Genomic DNA, 17,339 nt, shown 5'->3' with positions numbered 1-17,339 from the left:
TATTTTGCAGTGTATGCAGTGTCTGATTTAAAATCTGGATTAGGACCAGTAGCACATTTAGTGCATCTCCAAGCACCCCTTCGGATGCTGGTATGATAATTTCATTTTGGCATTTTCCAAAATACACTGTATGTTCACATTAAGTGTTTATGTACCTTTGTACATAAACTCTAACTGTAAACATTGCTTGTAGAGTATGTTAGATTGCAGCAATTTGCTCTCTGAGGTTTGTTTGTTTGTTTGTTTGTTTGTGCTACATTATTTGGGAAATTGTAGTGGCATAGGTAGTTGCCGTGTGCAAATTGTAATGGTAACTCGTTGAGCTGAACTTCTTGTAGATGTTCAAGTTGACTGAATTTATTCATTGTTTACATGGAAAAGAAATGGAAGCTGATGTTTTTGGTCACTTTGTGTGATACTATTAAGAACTATGACATCCATACTAGAGTATGTATATGTGAATTGTACAGCACAATTATGATATTGTTTTCCTACTAGTTTTGCATTTTTTTGGCCTTTTTTGACAGTACAATTGTATTGAACTAATTGAAGCATACAGCAGAGCTGTAGTCATGTTATATAAAGACAAACCAACAGCTTGTACCACTTTGTACCATCTTCTCTTTTTCTTTTTTGATGATGGAAATAAATAAACTATTGAATTGACTTTAATTGTGATCAATTAATCTATATTGTATATCTAATTTCATGACTTGAATATATCATTATCTTCATTCTTGTCACGTTTTTATTTGTGAATCAATATATATTGTAAATAAGTGTGATTCCCTTACATCTGGATGGTAATATTACATACACAAGAGTAAATTTTTCAAGGGCCAACCAGAAAAATATGTCAGCACATTTTATGTGCTTGAGAAACCACAATATATTAGAATTCCACTATCAAAGTCATAGAAAAGCATTCAGAGAATACAGACCTCCGCCAAGCAGTACATTTTCACCCTTACTGTGATTTCTACCCATTGTTATAATGACATAAATATGCATAATATGCTGTAAATGATTATTTCCAATGATCAAGAATCCTACAACCACCCCACCCTCCCCCCCCCCCCAAAAAAAAAGGGGGGGGGGGCTTTGATCCAGGCAGTGATCCAAATTGATACAAAAATATGGCATTGCATTTTTCTGTCATTATTAACTTTATTTCTTAGAATATACAGTGTTATTTGATTCATATCTAGTCATTTCTGTAGTTACTTTAGAGTCAAACCAAAAGAAAAAAAAGCAAGCTTTCAAGAACATACATTTACTTTACAAACCAACGTCGCCAAAAAAAAAAAAAAAAACAATAATAATAAAATACAAAACATTCACGAGTGACTTCATTCATGTTACCGTTCTTTATGATGAACAGGTGCCATAATGTACGATGTACGCATGCGCACGGTGTAAATTGTAGGCCACAAATCGCACAGTGTGAGGTATACATCGCAGCACCTGCGACAGAGTGCAACAGGCTGCGATATCGCACATTGTCGCAGCGCAGCGCATCGCAGTAAAAATCGCACAGTGTGAGTCCGCCTTAACATACAGCGGAAGCACGCACAACTCACGCGTGTCACAAACACGTACGAAACGAAGCTACTAGTAAAACTGGCGAACGAGAATCAATCGCCGATTGGCTTCATTCATTCTTCGTGTCGTTAAAAGTTTGTGCGTGTTCATTGCACAATCGCAATCTACACATCAAGGGAGCCTAGCCTAGCGAGACGCCTCCGTGATTATTGGCCCGAGCTCAGTTACTAGTGAAAGTAACGAAATCGTAACTTTGACATTCTCTTGGAAAATCCACGAAATATCAGGTGAACTGGGTCTTACTTCATATTGGGTCTGGACCCTTTCCTTTCGGATTTTTGAGGAGAATACCAGAGGAGAAGCCGAGAAATGTCAACTAGTGAGTATAAAAGTTTGGCTGTTGTTGAATGCTTTGATTGGTTGTGCAGTGCGCTGCCGGTGAGTTGTTCCGCTATTTATGGGTTGGGCACACGGGCCCGAGTCGCTGTGTTACCGGGAAAAGAGCGGCTGCTTCGCGTCAGCGCCCCCTCCCCCTTCCCGTACTCCTCTCAGTAGCTGTTGGTAGTGACCGCAAGAATATTTATCAGCATGTAGAACCCCTTATCTGCTCCTTCGATGTGATAAACGTAATGACAGTAATATGAAATGTTTCCCGATAGGTTTGGCAGCAGTAATTAAATTGTACATGGCACTAGTCTAAATAAAACCTCGTTCAAGTTAAAGAAGAATGCAATTGCTGAGCCGGGCGTGTGAGCTGCGTGCAATGCAATGCCAATGCATCAACATTGGATTGCATTGCCAGTTCTCTCATACCGGTATCTCATTCAGTTGGCGTCAGTACTATTTACAACACTAAGGTTTAGACATGCACAAGTAAGCATAAAGTTACTGTTTTTATTTCATCAGAGTAGATTCTAGGCTTCGCAAAGTTCACAGTAGGGTCAATTCTGATGTTTGTTTGTTTGTTTGTTTTTTTTTTTTAAATGAGCTTGATGTATACTGGTGAGTGGTAGTGCTTCGTGTGTGTGTGCATGATTCAGTTTTGGCTTAATTTACTAATAATTTGAGAGCCATAGACTATGATATACTAAGAGTGACTCCAAGACTTAATAATAGACTAGATCTAAAAGTACAAAACAAAGTCTACCAAGTTTCATTCATTTTTCTTAAAGCCCAAAGAAAGTTCTGGTACGCCTGCAAAAGTTGTCAACGTATGCCTAGGAAATGTGCGGAATAACGCTGTAATAACAAGATATTAGATGGGTAACGACGAAAATGGGAAATATTAACCAAAAACATTCAGTCTCAGAACTTACCCGAACGGGGTCAGGCTAGACTCGGACTCGGGGATAACTCGGCCTCGCTTTGCTTGACGGCGGGATGAGTTGTATTGGTTGTCCCTACCCTCTGGATTGTACAGCGTTGTACCTTGTACTATGCATATGGGAGCGGCCTGTATAAACTACATTGTAGCGTTCTGGCTACTCGCAGTAATGGTCCGAGTTGTTACAACGCGCGCATCAAAGACCTCTTTGGCGCGTATGCAAAATTAGTGTGCGCCTCTCAAGCCCCTCTAAAAACAATCAAAGACGCTTGATAAACAACAACAAAAACTTCAAAGACCGCGCGTCTCAGCAACTGAGGTTGAGGACCGTGCGCTGTCCATTTGTTTTGTACAGGATTAGCACACACTTTCCTGTCTGCTCATCAAGGCCTCGTTTGGTACCACCGAAAAACTATGTTTTAGTTCGGTGTTTGGTACCCGTAGAGAACTGATGAACATGATGGCGATCACGAACTGTGTGTAAATTGTCTGAAATAGGGTCGAGTTTTCCCTGAGACCGAGTTAGTCTGGAGCCTTCTGGAATAAAAGTCGGTCTACCGACTTTTATTATTTTTCTCAAAATACTCCAAAACGACTCATCATTCCGGCAAACCGTGTCAGCCAGGTAAGTTTCTTTGTAGACTCTTTCGATATATTGCAAGCAAATATGAAATGGTGCCAGACGGGTTCTCAGGCCCTTACCAGAACTTTGTTTTCACTTTAAGATTAAATCTGTGGCATGACTCTACGCTTGGTCCGGAGAGATTTGATGATGAATGTAGTAGGCCTACACAAAGTTTATAGCCCTTTGAAGATTATAGAAGAAGAAGAAGAAGAAGTGTAGGGGCCTAATTCAGATTCATCCCAAGAACTTCCTCTTTTTACAATGGCAGATCCAGGTGGGGGTGCACCAGGCGCGTGCGCCCTCCCTTTATTTTTTGTTAAAACAGAAGAAAAAAAAAATGGGGGTGGGGTGCGTGCGCCCTCCTCTAATTTTGTAAAGGCGCCCCTCTTTAACATAAGGAATTCTTGGATCCGCCCCTGTTTTTAGGTATTTGGTGTAGAAGTTCTGCATGATAGACCTCATCTAATTTTACTTTTTCAGAATTTCTGTTTGTAAACTTTTGTGAATATCAGTAGTAATCTAGCTGTATTAATTATCACCTTTTCACATGATATGGTCAAGTTCTTACTCTAAGTCTTAGAAGGAAGTGTGCATTTTGATCATGGTTACATGTATATTATACTTTTTTGTGCTGTGGCAAGCTGTCGTAAATTGGAGTGTAATTGGATTTTGAATATACGACGTGTATGCACCTCTTTACAGATGATACAACAAGAAGTAAGTAAAATTGCTGACAAGAGTTACAACATTTAAATACACAGCAAGAATAGCCTATACTGTGAATGGGGGAAACATTTTTTTTTTTTTGATTGTGTTCATTTTTTGGAGATGGGTCTTTCTGACGTACTGCTACTGTAAAAGTGGATATTTTCTTGTGACTAATTTTTCGCACTCAGCCGGGTAAGAAGAGTTTTGCATGTTTTTAGTTACGCGGAATCAAGACGTCAACTAATGTAACACATGGCAAGCAAAAATATTCACATGCTTTTTTTTTTTTTCGCGCTCGTTTCTGGTTGCGCGAAATGCGTGAAAAATTTCAACACCGCGAAAATTTCCACTTAATCACAGTAAGTTACATGTACTGTACCGGTACATTGTATATAATGCATGGTAATTCCTCTTTGGACATGCTATAGATTTGTACAGATCCACCAGGAATATAAATGATTGAGAGATCATTTTGTGGGAGATGTGCAGAACTAGACATTGTACAGTGTTATCATCATTGTAGAATACTGTACGCCGAATATTTCGTGAGGTTTTTATTTGCGCGAATTTCGCGAGTCAGGTGCTATTCGCGAAATTAAGGACACGCGAAAATATTGACCCTGGTCCCGATGTGAATGTAACGCACGCATGTACACTTCTATTCTAGTACAAGACTCCACGATGACGAATTTAACCACTCGCGAAATTGTCGGGAGTTCCCGATTCGCGAAATTTTAGACTCGCAAAATATATGGCATATACAGTACTTAATTTCAAGAGATACGTGTACATGTAGATGATTTTCATAATGCACTGTACAAAGAGAGGCAGTAAATGCTAAACTTGCAGGAGAGAGGGGAGTGCATGCTACAGGTGTTTTAAAAATAGAAAGATACAGGTTGCCTTTCTCTGTGGGTCTCTAAACCTTCAGGGAAGTCTTTCATATAACAGTGACCTTAAGGGATATCTTGCTGAGTGGCAAATGTTTGCTAATGTACATGTAGCGGATTTTAGCGAATTGTAGGTTTCATTAGGGTTCATAAACAGTTGCAATCAAGTTTGTGAACACATGTATGAAGTCAAATTCACAGATTTTCTTGTCACAAAGAAATTTTGAACTGGATTGCAGCTGTTTATGAACCCTGACAAAACCTAAAATTGGCCATATTTGCAATCATTTGTTGCAAAAGAGGGTCTATTTATTTATTTGGGATACCCCCTCTAGGATGTACATAAATGTACAACTGTGTGCACGATAAGCTCAAATGAAACATTGTCCAGTGCAGTAAGTGTAAAAGTGAAATCATTCATTTTCAGGCTGATCCCCTGTCCCCTATCCTATGTGCATCTCACTCTACATATTGATTTTGTGTAAAAGAGCAGCTAATGTGTCAGTTTTCCATTATTGAGCTGGGATGATGCGTGATGTGCTTATTGAACAAGGACGCTATCTCCTTGATCGACCTGACTCTGATTGATTTTCTTCCCATCCATTATGGGCATGCCTACAACTCAACACTCTTCCGGTAATTATTCTGTGCTGAATGGGTGATTAAAAAGTTGTGTTTCACGGATGCTCTGTAAATGCAACCTTCAGTGTAGTTGGCCCAAGTCAATACAAGTGACATGTATGTGCTCTAATTGTTTTACATTTTGTGTTATACTGATACATTGTAGTTGGGCCAAATAAGCTATTTGGTAATTTTATTATAGTGCCAAGGTTACAAAATTTGAAGTATTGAAAGGATTGCTTTTTAGATAAAACTCTTTTTACTTTATTTGTTTGTTTGTTTTTGTTTTGTTTTGTTTTTTGTTTGTTTGTGTGTATTTTTTTTTTTATGGCATTCATGAGATTGGCTTAATCTGTGCTGGAGGAACCTGTATTGAATTTTCCCCTTTGTAAGAGCCTCTACAATTTTGGTCAATTTTCCTCCACTTCTCCCTCAATAGAAGTGTTTCTTTCTCAGTCAGGCTGTGAAAGCTTTAGCAAATGCATATTGTGTTAAAATTATCAAAGTTTACAAACATACCAGTAGTTATGGAACAATTTTATTCTGCAAGCATACTTTAGAGACACAGATCTTGAAACTACTGTATACTTGCATTTTTCTGCTCTCCTTTTGTGGTTCGTTCCCAGTGCAACTTATACAATGTACTCTAACATTACAATTGGATCTTTCTGTAAGGTTTTTACCAAGATATACAATTTCAAGTCGACCAACAGCAGTGCAACTTTTTTGCTACAATTCAGAGGTAACAAGAGACACAAATATACATATGTATTATGAAAGGTGGTTAATATGTTACTCTACTGATGTGCATTGTACTTGTAGCTTATATTGCTGTTCAAATATTTTACCATGTGACCAGACGTCATGCTGGAGTTTGCTCAACATTTCTTGCAGTGTACTGCTTCGATTATGAGAATGTGAGTTGATGTGTGTGCATGGGACAATTCTTTCTGGCCTCATGTTATTACCTTGGCAATTTCGTTTGTACCCCCATGAAGTACTTCTCCCAGACGTGGCCACAGATGGTAAAGTCATTGTGGCAATTTCTGGTGTGGTAACACATCCGCTAGTCTAGGGCTGTATTCACCTCCCTGGTTGAAACGCCTTCTTCCTTTTTAATGGGAAGGTGGATTTGGTTGTAGGAGACAAAAAAAAAAAAAAAAATGCTGGTATATCGAATACATATAAAATTGTGTGTGTGTGTGTGTGTGTGTGTGCGTGCGTGCGCGTGTGTGTGCGTGCGCGTGTGTGTGAATGACAAGACTATTGTAAATCTAACATTTCTGTGATATTTGAAGGTTGTTAGCCGTTAAAATTCAAATAATGCACCAAACGCTCACCGTAACGTATTCTGTGTACTACGGTGTAGGCACAGCTGCATACATTAATCCTCCTGTGGTTGTAATATGATACTTATACTTTGAACAACAGATAAATTATGCATGTTAAAGCTGTCAGAAAAGAAGAATTCACTAGCTTCTCTTACTTTGTTATCAATGGCAAATAACAACACACCACTTACATGAACTACATGTAAAATTAAGTGCATCACACAGGTCTGTAAAACTAGACTAGTATAAATTTTAGATTTGTAATCTTTGCGAAGTTCGCAGATTATTCAAATCTTAACGGTCAATTTAACTAAACAAATAAAGACCCTCTTGAGTTCAAAATTTGCAGGAGGTTTCCAAATAGTGTTTTCTTCAATACCTAAGTGTTCTCACCAATTTTTCAAAAATTTGCATGCAAAAGGGATTGGCTGTCTTTAACATAATCACCATGTATTTGAGAAGAAATTAATTGCAGTTGAATTTACAGGCAGAACTGGAGACTTGAATCATTGTTTAGTACTTTGTACTTTCAATGTACAAGTACCCTCACTTACAGTATACACTTTTACTGACATAACAACCGTAGCTGCCTGTGTGTGGGCTTTCTTTACCATTATTACCAATGTTTGGGAGTTCGAGGAATTGAGGCAATGTCGACATTTACGACTTGATGAAACTGAAAACATAGTGTTGAGTGACTGGATAAACGAGCAATGATTATAGACTTCCTTCAAGCCTGAACGTACAATACGTGCAAACTGTATGGTCATACGGTAAATGTTTATGAAGTGAAAATGAGGCTCAGCATACAAAAACCACCTTGCCGGTCATTCACCTCTGTTGGAGTATGGTCTCACAGTGAACCCATCACTACTACAGTCTGCTTTGTCTTTCTTTGTGCAGCTCACATACAATGTACATTTGTAGCTGATTCAATGAATATCAATATTTGTACAATTGTACCTGTTTGCAAAATTGGTATGGATCGTCTATTTGGTTTTCACACAGTTTCACTGTACAGCTGTAGGTCTCCACTTCTTCCCTTCGATTTTGACATTCATACTGTATGGTGTTCATGAGCTCTGCTTCTTATTTATTTTGTTATTATGGTACATGTACAGGTAGGTTATGATAATACCATGTATGATATATTCCAGCATATGATGCTTGTCAAGCACCAGTTGGTAATCATGAGATGCAATAGCTGCCTACATTATAGGGCATATTAAAGAAAGCTGACATAAAATTTTGCTACGATTCCAACAACGTGTAGTCCACTTTGCTGTCATCATCAGTCGAGCCTACGCATGTAATTACTGTAGCGTCAGCACCTCATTGATTTCTCAAGAGTGAATGGCCAAGTGGAGTGATCATGAAAGGTACATTATTTATGTTGATGATTAATATGACATGGTCAGTACTGCCCTACAGGCTACTTTTATCGTTTGAAGTCAGCATGTCATGACACAAGAACTCCTTGCACTAGTTTAGTATTTAGTACGGTATTGCAAGTAACACAAATTGTGCGGCCCTTTCAATTGGAAAGGTTTGTTCCGATGCAGTTATTGCACGTGTTGTATGAACAAGGTATGCTCAAAAGGAACAGCAGAAGTTTGTGTAAAAATTTGGCAAAAGGTTCTCATAAATGTTTCCTCATGATGCCATTTTTACCTTTGTCTTGTTCTTGGGAGCAAAACTGGATTCATGAATGGATGCATTGTCTTTGGTGCCTCTTTAAAGCGTGTATTGTGCATACAGGTACTGTAGGTGGCTGAATAATTGGAGGTAGAATGCTGAACATACACAGGTTTGCCATGAAATCTATCATGGTGCTTACAAATCATAGTTGAGATAAAGCGTTGCAAGGAGCGACCTCAACACCTTGACTACTGGGCAAGTTTTGCAATTAAATCAACAATGGCACTAATTTCTGCAGTAGTAACTATTAAATTTGAGGGCATGCATTAGCTTCAGCCTATGTACAGCTTGACACATTACAAGACAGAGAGAAGTGAATATATTATGCATCAGTTGGTCAGAGTCACTGCGACTGTCAACACACACCTAGTATTGAATCCTGCATGATCATGCATGGCTTACTTCCTTCTGAACACGCCTCACAAAACATTGGTGTTGGTGACATCTTGCAGTATCTACTGTGGCAGTCTCTACGTGTGAATAATTACTGGTAATTTTATGCAGTCTTCCTTGCAGGTACGATTTACAATGTAGGCTTACATTGTACAAGTTTATAATGGAAGCGCCCAATCCCCAATGCACAATTAAACTACATCCTTTCATTTCAAAGTGAAAGCAAAATAAATTATGCTCAGTGAAACCAAAACCACTGCCTTCTGCAAGATTTAGACACCAGTTCTAACAAGGCCAACAAATGTGTTCTGAATGCCTACAGAAAGTAATGCCATAGTTAATCTGTATTAATATTTTCACATTCTGCAATTTTAAACAAACTTTTCTCATGTTCCCAAATGTTAATCAGAACTGTAGACAAATTCCTGAAAAAGTAAAGGCAAAAAAGAGGGACTGTCTTAAACTCCATAATGCCATATATTCTTCAATCTTTCTGCATTTTCTTAGACTCCTGCAGCCTTTGTTTTGTCAACATTTAGATGTTTGTTCAATTCTCAATATACAGTAGTATCATACACAATTTGCATCAGAAGCATTTTATGTACTCAGATTGCCCCTCCTCCAAAGTTTTTGTCAGTATTGCAGTTTTTCTAACATCTCCACGCCTGCTGCAGACCTCTGTCCCTGTCAACGTTGCTTGTATAGATTGAGTTGTTATTAATAGTGTTTGCATTGTCTAGACAGATTGAGGGAGGGCGCTGTGCCAATTGGAACCACTTCCTATTTTGTGGGACCCAGGCCTACACCAAACAGAATGATTATCCATTGCCCATTATACTTGACACGTTTTGACATACCGAACATTCTGTAAGCCGCACATACAGATCAGGAATGAAATTATGTCCAACACCGGAAACGTCTAAAATTTGTTTGTCATGTCCACAGATTAACTGTACTGTCATATGAGTTTGCTCCCTAGAAGGCCAGCAATGGTGTATTTAGTGAAGCAGGAAGTTTAGCACTCAGGTGATACGAACCCCTGTCAAAGAAACGGATGCTTACAATACTTGTAGGCCTACGTGTACAGCTGTATACATGTGTAGGTGCGTTCGCATATACATCGAAATGCTGCATTATTTTGTGTATTCATATTGCAATGTGAATGGAAATTACTCCACAAAATACACTGGAGAAATACATTGCAAAATACTGTTAGAGTATTTATAGTGGTGATTCAAACCTTGCACAAAATATGCACGCAAGAGTTGAGTGTGAATAATGTTTATGAAATACATGTGCCACTGATCATACAATGATGTATAATTTCTCTCATGACCTCACACAGCTTATGTCTTCTTCCTGTAGGAGACATGTACTTACCAGAAATACCATTGTATTCCAAATACTGGTACCTGCTCAGAATGTTGTAAATACAGTAACTGTACCAAGAGAATTACCATGGTATGTACAATGTATATTTTACTATTGTATCTCCAATGAAAATGGTGCTGACAAATTACTTCAAATACCACAGTGATTCAAATGTGAACACACCTAACATTTGCTTTTTCCTAGCACCTCTCCTTATCTTGTTCAAAAATTCATTACACCCAGTTGCTTTCTCTGAGTGTGGAGTAGTGAGCAATATTCTGTTTACAAAACATGTAAATGGTCATCATTGGTATGCCTAATGGACACCATAATTTGCACTTTGCATGCTTATCCCCTGTGCAAACACCTACAACCTTGGACTTATTTCTGCTCACTGCACTAATTCAAGGTAAATGACTCTATCCAGCAAATCACTAGGGCATGGGCGACGGATGTGTTTTAATGCACATGTAAAATGACTGTGTAGTCCCATGCATCAAAAAAGGAAGCGCGGAGCTGATTAAACAGATTAGGTGTGATGGCTGGCTATATTTTCTTGTTTATTGGCTACAAACTGAATATCAAGGTTACATTATTATAGGCTATCTCCCAAGATAAATTTGTTTTGATGGAGATCTGCATTTGTCAAATTAACTTTCATACATGGAATCTACAAATTTAATGCAGCGTACTGTAGTCTTCTTTGCAGTTGTTAAGTGAATATTGAAATGGTCACAATGTCACATTTAGTGGTGTAGTTACTATAATAACGTAACCTTGATATTCAGTATTGTAGCCAATAAACAAGAAAATATAGCCAGCCAAGTTTTAGTTTAGAGAGGGTTGGCCATCAAGATGTAATTTAAAAAGCATAAAATACAATGTACACCATACATTCACATACAGTACATACATACAATTGAATTAACTATTTATGATTGATATGACAAATACATATAATGATGCAGTGAAGTTTCATTTGGTAATCACAGATATGAAGGTGTTTCATGCCATGGGTGGATTTGGCAGTGCCAGATATCACTCTGTCAGACCTGTTTTAGAATATTAGTGGCCCTTGTCATCAAAAGTGCCAAGGCAGCTCTTATTCTTTTTATTACTATAAGACAAATTAGATGCTTGATCGCATCTCCCATGCAGGGCATAACGGCCAGTGGAGACTGCATTTATGTGGAGATGATTATGTTTGGTGTCTGTTTTGGAATCCCAGTATGTTCAGACACACATCTCACCCAGGGGGGTCATTTTCTTGGAGTTGGAGGATCGTTTGATAATCTCTGTATAGGCAGGTGATGAATTGTTGAATAGGGATTAACTACATTATTGTTGTGTGAGAGCATTTGAGTAGGACCAAACTACAAAACAAAACAACAACAATTGTAGAGTGATGATTCTCTAGTGATGAAGATTTATTTTCATGAAAGTATTTTTTTTTTTTCCTGTGGAAGTTGTTTGCAGATCTTTTTCTTCATGTGATATGAAATCAGAAAAATGCGAATGTGAAAGAAAATGTGCTATGAAATCACTATTCAAGTGCGATTATAGGATGAGACGAAGATCATAAAAGAAAAGACAAAGTGTTTTGTTCAATGCTTCAAGAAAATCAGCCAGTTACTCTAAAAAAAACGTATTAATAGATAATTTCCACTCTTTCACTTTACGATTGTGTTTACAATCGTTTTAAATTGCTCATATTCCAGCACTATGATGAATTCAAGCAAGGGCAGCTATTAAAATTCAGTGAAAATGTAGGTTGACCTGATGAAAGAGTGAGAAATGGAAATGATATGACAACCTGGAAATCAAATTTTGGTTGTCATCTGTTGAAATATTCTTAATGGGTGTCTTGAAAGAGGCCAGGCTTTGGTCACATGACTGTTTCATATTTTATGAGCTCCTCACTCTGCTGCTGCTGTGATATATAATGCCATTAACTTCACACTTTTATGGAAAGATGTTTCCGCCCAACTCTTGCCATTGTGTAGTTCTCAACGTTGTAACTTTGGCTCTAGCTGCATTTTAACATGACTCTATGTACCTGTATGCCTTGCTTGGCCAGGTGTGTACTATGCATTCAATGAAAATGGCTTCACACAATTTAAACCTTACTGTCAGGAAATTGGATCTGCCCTGAAACATGCAACAATGCACCCTCTTCAGTGGGGAAATCTTGTTGATTTGGCAGATATACACACGAATACATTGTACACACCTGGATTTATTGAGTGAAAATATCAGTCTTTGTTTTTGTTTTTGTTTTAATTTTAGTTTTAATGGTGTGTGTGTGTGTGTTTTTTTAAATGAAACCAGGATGTGTCATTTTAAATTCACTTGTGGTTTCTGAAACTGAACTTCAGAATTAACCCCCCCCCCCAAAAAAAAAAAAAAAAAAAAGAAAAAAAAAAGAGTGCCAATGAACTAATCTTTTAAAGATGAGATCCCCAGCTAAGTCCAAATTATCTTTTTTTTTCCTTGTTTTTGTGTGCCTAAGATAGTAATTTGTTAATGCATCATCATGTTTGTCGTCATGTCTACCAACTAACATCCGTGGAAATTCTGCCTTTTACAATACTGTACATCTAGAGTCAATCACTTGTGGAGTCACATCAAACCGTAGCACAGGAACAAATTGCATTGAATTTGCACTCAAGCGGTAAGAAAAGCCACCCATGCAATGCTGTACAACGAGTGGGTCTGAGGGATACTGTCATGCCAGTAGTTTCTCGGTCACTTTGTATGCTGCATAGTGTGAGCACGACACAGCCCACAAATGGCAAACCTCACAATAACGTTCTCGTGTAGTCGGAACTTTGAGAGTCAAGCAGAGTGGGCTAAAGGTTGAACAAAACAAGAGAGAATGAGAAGGCACCATGTTGTATACAGGGCTCGACATTAGCAGTGGCCCAGGGCCACTAAAAATTTGTGTCGGGCCACCAAATTTCCAGAAAGGCTATCTTTTGGAGGCCCGATCAGGTACTAAAGATTCAAAATGGATTGTTATAAATGTTTCCATTTTAATTTGGGCCACCAAAATTTCAGATTTGAAGATCTTTAATAGTGGCCTGAATGGGCCATCACAGAAAAAAGTTAGTGTTATGCCCTGTGTACATTGTACATGTAGTTTTAAAATATAGAGGAGAGCTTGGCTGTTTGTGTATTTTTTATTATACATACCAGTACAATATTTTTTTAAGGGGGGGGGGGGAGGTGAAATTAAAACTCGCCTGTTTATCACATTACAGTCCTACCTCGATTATCCGACTATCTCTTATCTGAACTTCTCTATCATCTGGATGTGTTCATGCTTTCAAGACATTTTTTAAAAAAAGGTAATTTCGAACTCAATCAAAACTTGAGAACTGCAAAACACACAATTTACCTCTAATGATATCCCCAACATAAAAATTTATGAAGTTAACATTAAAATGTTTCAATTCCCCCCCCCCCCCCATAAAAAAAGACTATAATTTTAAGTAGGCTAGCATGAATAACACTGCTGTTGCAGTTTACATTTACTTTTTAATAGCTGTACAATTTGTACCACTGGGTTGGCAGCTACATTAACACATTCATGCACCTAAACATTGTTTCTCCCATATCTGGCTATATTGGTCATCCGGACAGACACCGATCCGAACATGGCTGGATAACAGTCTAAGTCAGACTGTAACAGTAATTGCATAGAGCAAGACCTTTTTATTGTTCAACTGTACCGGGTACAAGCACAGTTCCGATGTGTTCTGCTATGGAGCATGCACACACTTCTTTCGTGACTGCTGTATGAACAGACAATGTTTCATGAAGAATACCAGCTGCGACTGTGGTGGAATGCTGGCAACATTGTTCATGTAGCTTTTTACCATGGTTACCATAGACATAGTATTCATATCCTGGTCAAAAAAATGACACTTCAAATACTTTTTTGTTTTCTTGATACAATGCATGAAGCTCTGAAGTCGGCAGTTTTCATGAGCATGCCATACACCGCACGGGGTATAGAACAGGAAAAACATTCACAAATTGTCAAGGAAAAAAAGCCTCAGTACCAGCATTTTTCCTTCATCCTACAGACTGTGTATTGTTTGTGCAGAAGGAAAACATGTTCTTGGGTATTTTCTTGATAAGCTTTGGGATAAAGAAAAGAAACTAAAGGATTTTTTTTTTTTGGGGGGGGGGATCTGTTTAATGCTTTCAACGTAATAAGGGGCATTTCCAGCATTAAGAAATGATTTTTTAATAGCCCAACTATTAAGTGACAATAATATTGATTTCCAGCATTTGCTCGTCCACTTCCAGTAGCACTAAAGCATAGGGAGTCCCTTGTTTTGCAATGCAAAAAGTAAGAACGGGAGGTATTGTGTATAAAGTTGTACAGGAAATAACGGATATGTTTAACACAGACATTGATCAAGTGAGGATTTCTAGGGAATTTTCCCCAAATCGACAAAGACCTGTAACTTCCTGGAACATTGTTTTTTTTTTTTATTTTTTATGATGTATTTTGTTTTGGTATTGTAATCTCATATAAACTGAGGAAGTACACTTGCGGGTCTTCTGAAATAGTTCATGTGGTTCTTCTAGTATCAGAGAAAACACACTTACAATTGTATCACAGAAATTTAAAGGAAATTTGGCACATTTGGCACATTGATAAGAGGAAAAGATGGCTACTGTGTTGAAGCACCACCGTACATACATTATGTGTAGTATTCCACAAGGATCCAATTCAGTGCCTGCTAATACTTGAGGTATCATGAAGGTCAACTTACGAGCTATGTTTTGCATTGCTCTGATGCGGAATCATTGCATGTAATCCATATGCTGTAAAGAAGGTGCCAGCAAAGTTTGCGAAAAATTATATTCTGCGAGAGGCCCGTTTCTGCTGAAGACTCCAGAACAAACTGATACTGGTACGATACGTAAGGCAGAGTGGATCGCAATGTTATGTACACCATGTACATTGTATTGTACATCTAGAGCAGCTTCGGCAATGCACATAATTCAGTGAAATGAACACCCAATACACAAGCCCTCTGTTGAGCTCATTCAGTTTGAAAAATGTGAAAAGTAACTCACACCTGAAGGCTACGATGCATTATGGCTCTAAAATTTCATGCCTTGGCAAATTTGATGACAGGTTTTTTTTTTTTGGTTTTTTTTCTGGCCTTTCTTTTTGTAGTCAGACAAATTGCTTGCACAGATATACTGTACAATGTACAAACAGGGCTGCCATTATGTTTTGTATTAAAAGTGCGTGTTCTCTTTCAGAAAAGCTTTTATGTTCCTTATGAATTTTACTCTCAGTGATATGAGTTTATGAAATTCCAGCAGTGAAACAATCTAGTCAGTTTTCAAAAAAAAAAAAAATGTATGAAAGAAGTCTGAAGATATGATGATGTCATTAGACCAGTTGAATGAGTGGTATGTTTCTCCAGTGAAGAGTTTCCATGATCATGTTAATCATAAAACCATTTTCAAAGGTAGAACTTATTGTTGGCCATATACACATGCAAACTTTCCAAGACAAAATTGTTGCTTTTGAATATCTAATTGGGTTAAAATTTCCCCCCAAATTTAGGAATCTTTAAAAATTTGGGCCCTTATTGTACATTTTCATCTTCTACTTGAGAATGCCTGATCAAATTTTAGTAGAGCTGTGAATAATTATACCCCCGCCAAACGAAGTTTGAAGGGGGTATATAGGAATCAGCGGACGGTCGGTCGGGCAGTCGGTCGGGCGGTCGGTCGGGCGGTCGGTCGGGCGGTCGGTCCGTTGCAAATCTTGCGTCGCGAACTTCTTCCTCAGTTTTCAACCGATTCCCATAAAACTTGGCACAGATGTGTGCCTTGGGTTGTAGATGTGCAAGACGTATTTTTTGACAGTACCCAAAAGTACGTTGCCATGGTAACGGCATATTATGGGCAAAAATGGGTACAAATCTTGCGTCGCGAACTACTTCCTCAGTTTTCAACCGATTCCCATAAAACTTGGCACAGATGTGTGCCTTGGGTTGTAGATGTGCAAGACGTATTTTTTGACAGTACCCAAAAGTACGTTGCCATGGTAACGGCATATTATGGGCAAAAATGGGTACAAATCTTGCGTCGCGAACTACTTCGTCAGTTTTCAACCGATTCCCATAAAACTTGGCACAGATGTGTGCCTTGGGTTGTAGATGTGCAAGACGTATTGTTTGACAGTACCCAAAAGTACGTTGCCATGGTAACGGCATATTATGGGCAAAAATGGGTACAAATCTTGCGTCGCGAACTCCTCCCACAGTTTTTGATCAATTTGTATGAAATTAGGTACAGATGTTCATCTGAATATGTTAATGTGCAAGACACATATTTCCGCAGTGGCAAAAAGTGCGTTGCCATGGTAACGGCATGTTATTGGTAAAATATAGGGCAAAATGCTTCATGGCAAAACTGCTTCATCAGTGTTCTTCCAATTCTCATGGAATTCATATTGAATGTTTGTCTTAGGATATAGGTCAGCATGACACATTTCTTGACAGTGACAAAAAGTATGTTGCCATGGTAACAGCTCACATATTATGAGCCAAAATGATGGAAAATTTTGTGTTGCAAACTACTTCCTCAGTTTTTGCCCAATTTCCATGAAACTTGGTACAGATGTGTGCCTTTGGTTGTAGATGTGCAAGACGCATTTTTCAACAGTACCCGAAAGTACGTTGCCATGGTAACGGCATATTAATGGCAGAAGATCAAGGAAAGATCTTGCGGATTTAACTACTTCCTCAGTTTTTTGACCAAAGCTTATCAAATGTTGTTTTGACCAAAGCTTATGAAAT

The 17,339-nt window shown here is 38.2% G+C and overlaps 1 protein-coding gene across 1 annotated transcript in view; it reads left to right on the top strand.

Moving 5' to 3' along the window:
- The first annotated feature begins 1,840 nt into the window (after window positions 1-1,840).
- Window positions 1,841-17,339, top strand: part of LOC140230958 (tumor necrosis factor alpha-induced protein 8-like protein 1) — a 39,934-nt gene continuing 24,435 nt past the window's right edge. The window contains exon 1 of the mRNA XM_072311102.1: window positions 1,841-1,921. Coding sequence (XP_072167203.1) covers window positions 1,912-1,921 — 10 coding nt within the window. The 5' untranslated portion in view covers window positions 1,841-1,911. The remainder of the gene's footprint in view (window positions 1,922-17,339) is intronic.

This window comes from Diadema setosum, chromosome 7 (genome assembly GCF_964275005.1).
Source record: "Diadema setosum chromosome 7, eeDiaSeto1, whole genome shotgun sequence".
NCBI lineage: Eukaryota > Metazoa > Echinodermata > Echinoidea > Diadematoida > Diadematidae > Diadema > Diadema setosum.
Note: the sequence above shows the minus strand (reverse complement) of the source record. Positions and strands in the feature narration are given on the sequence as shown.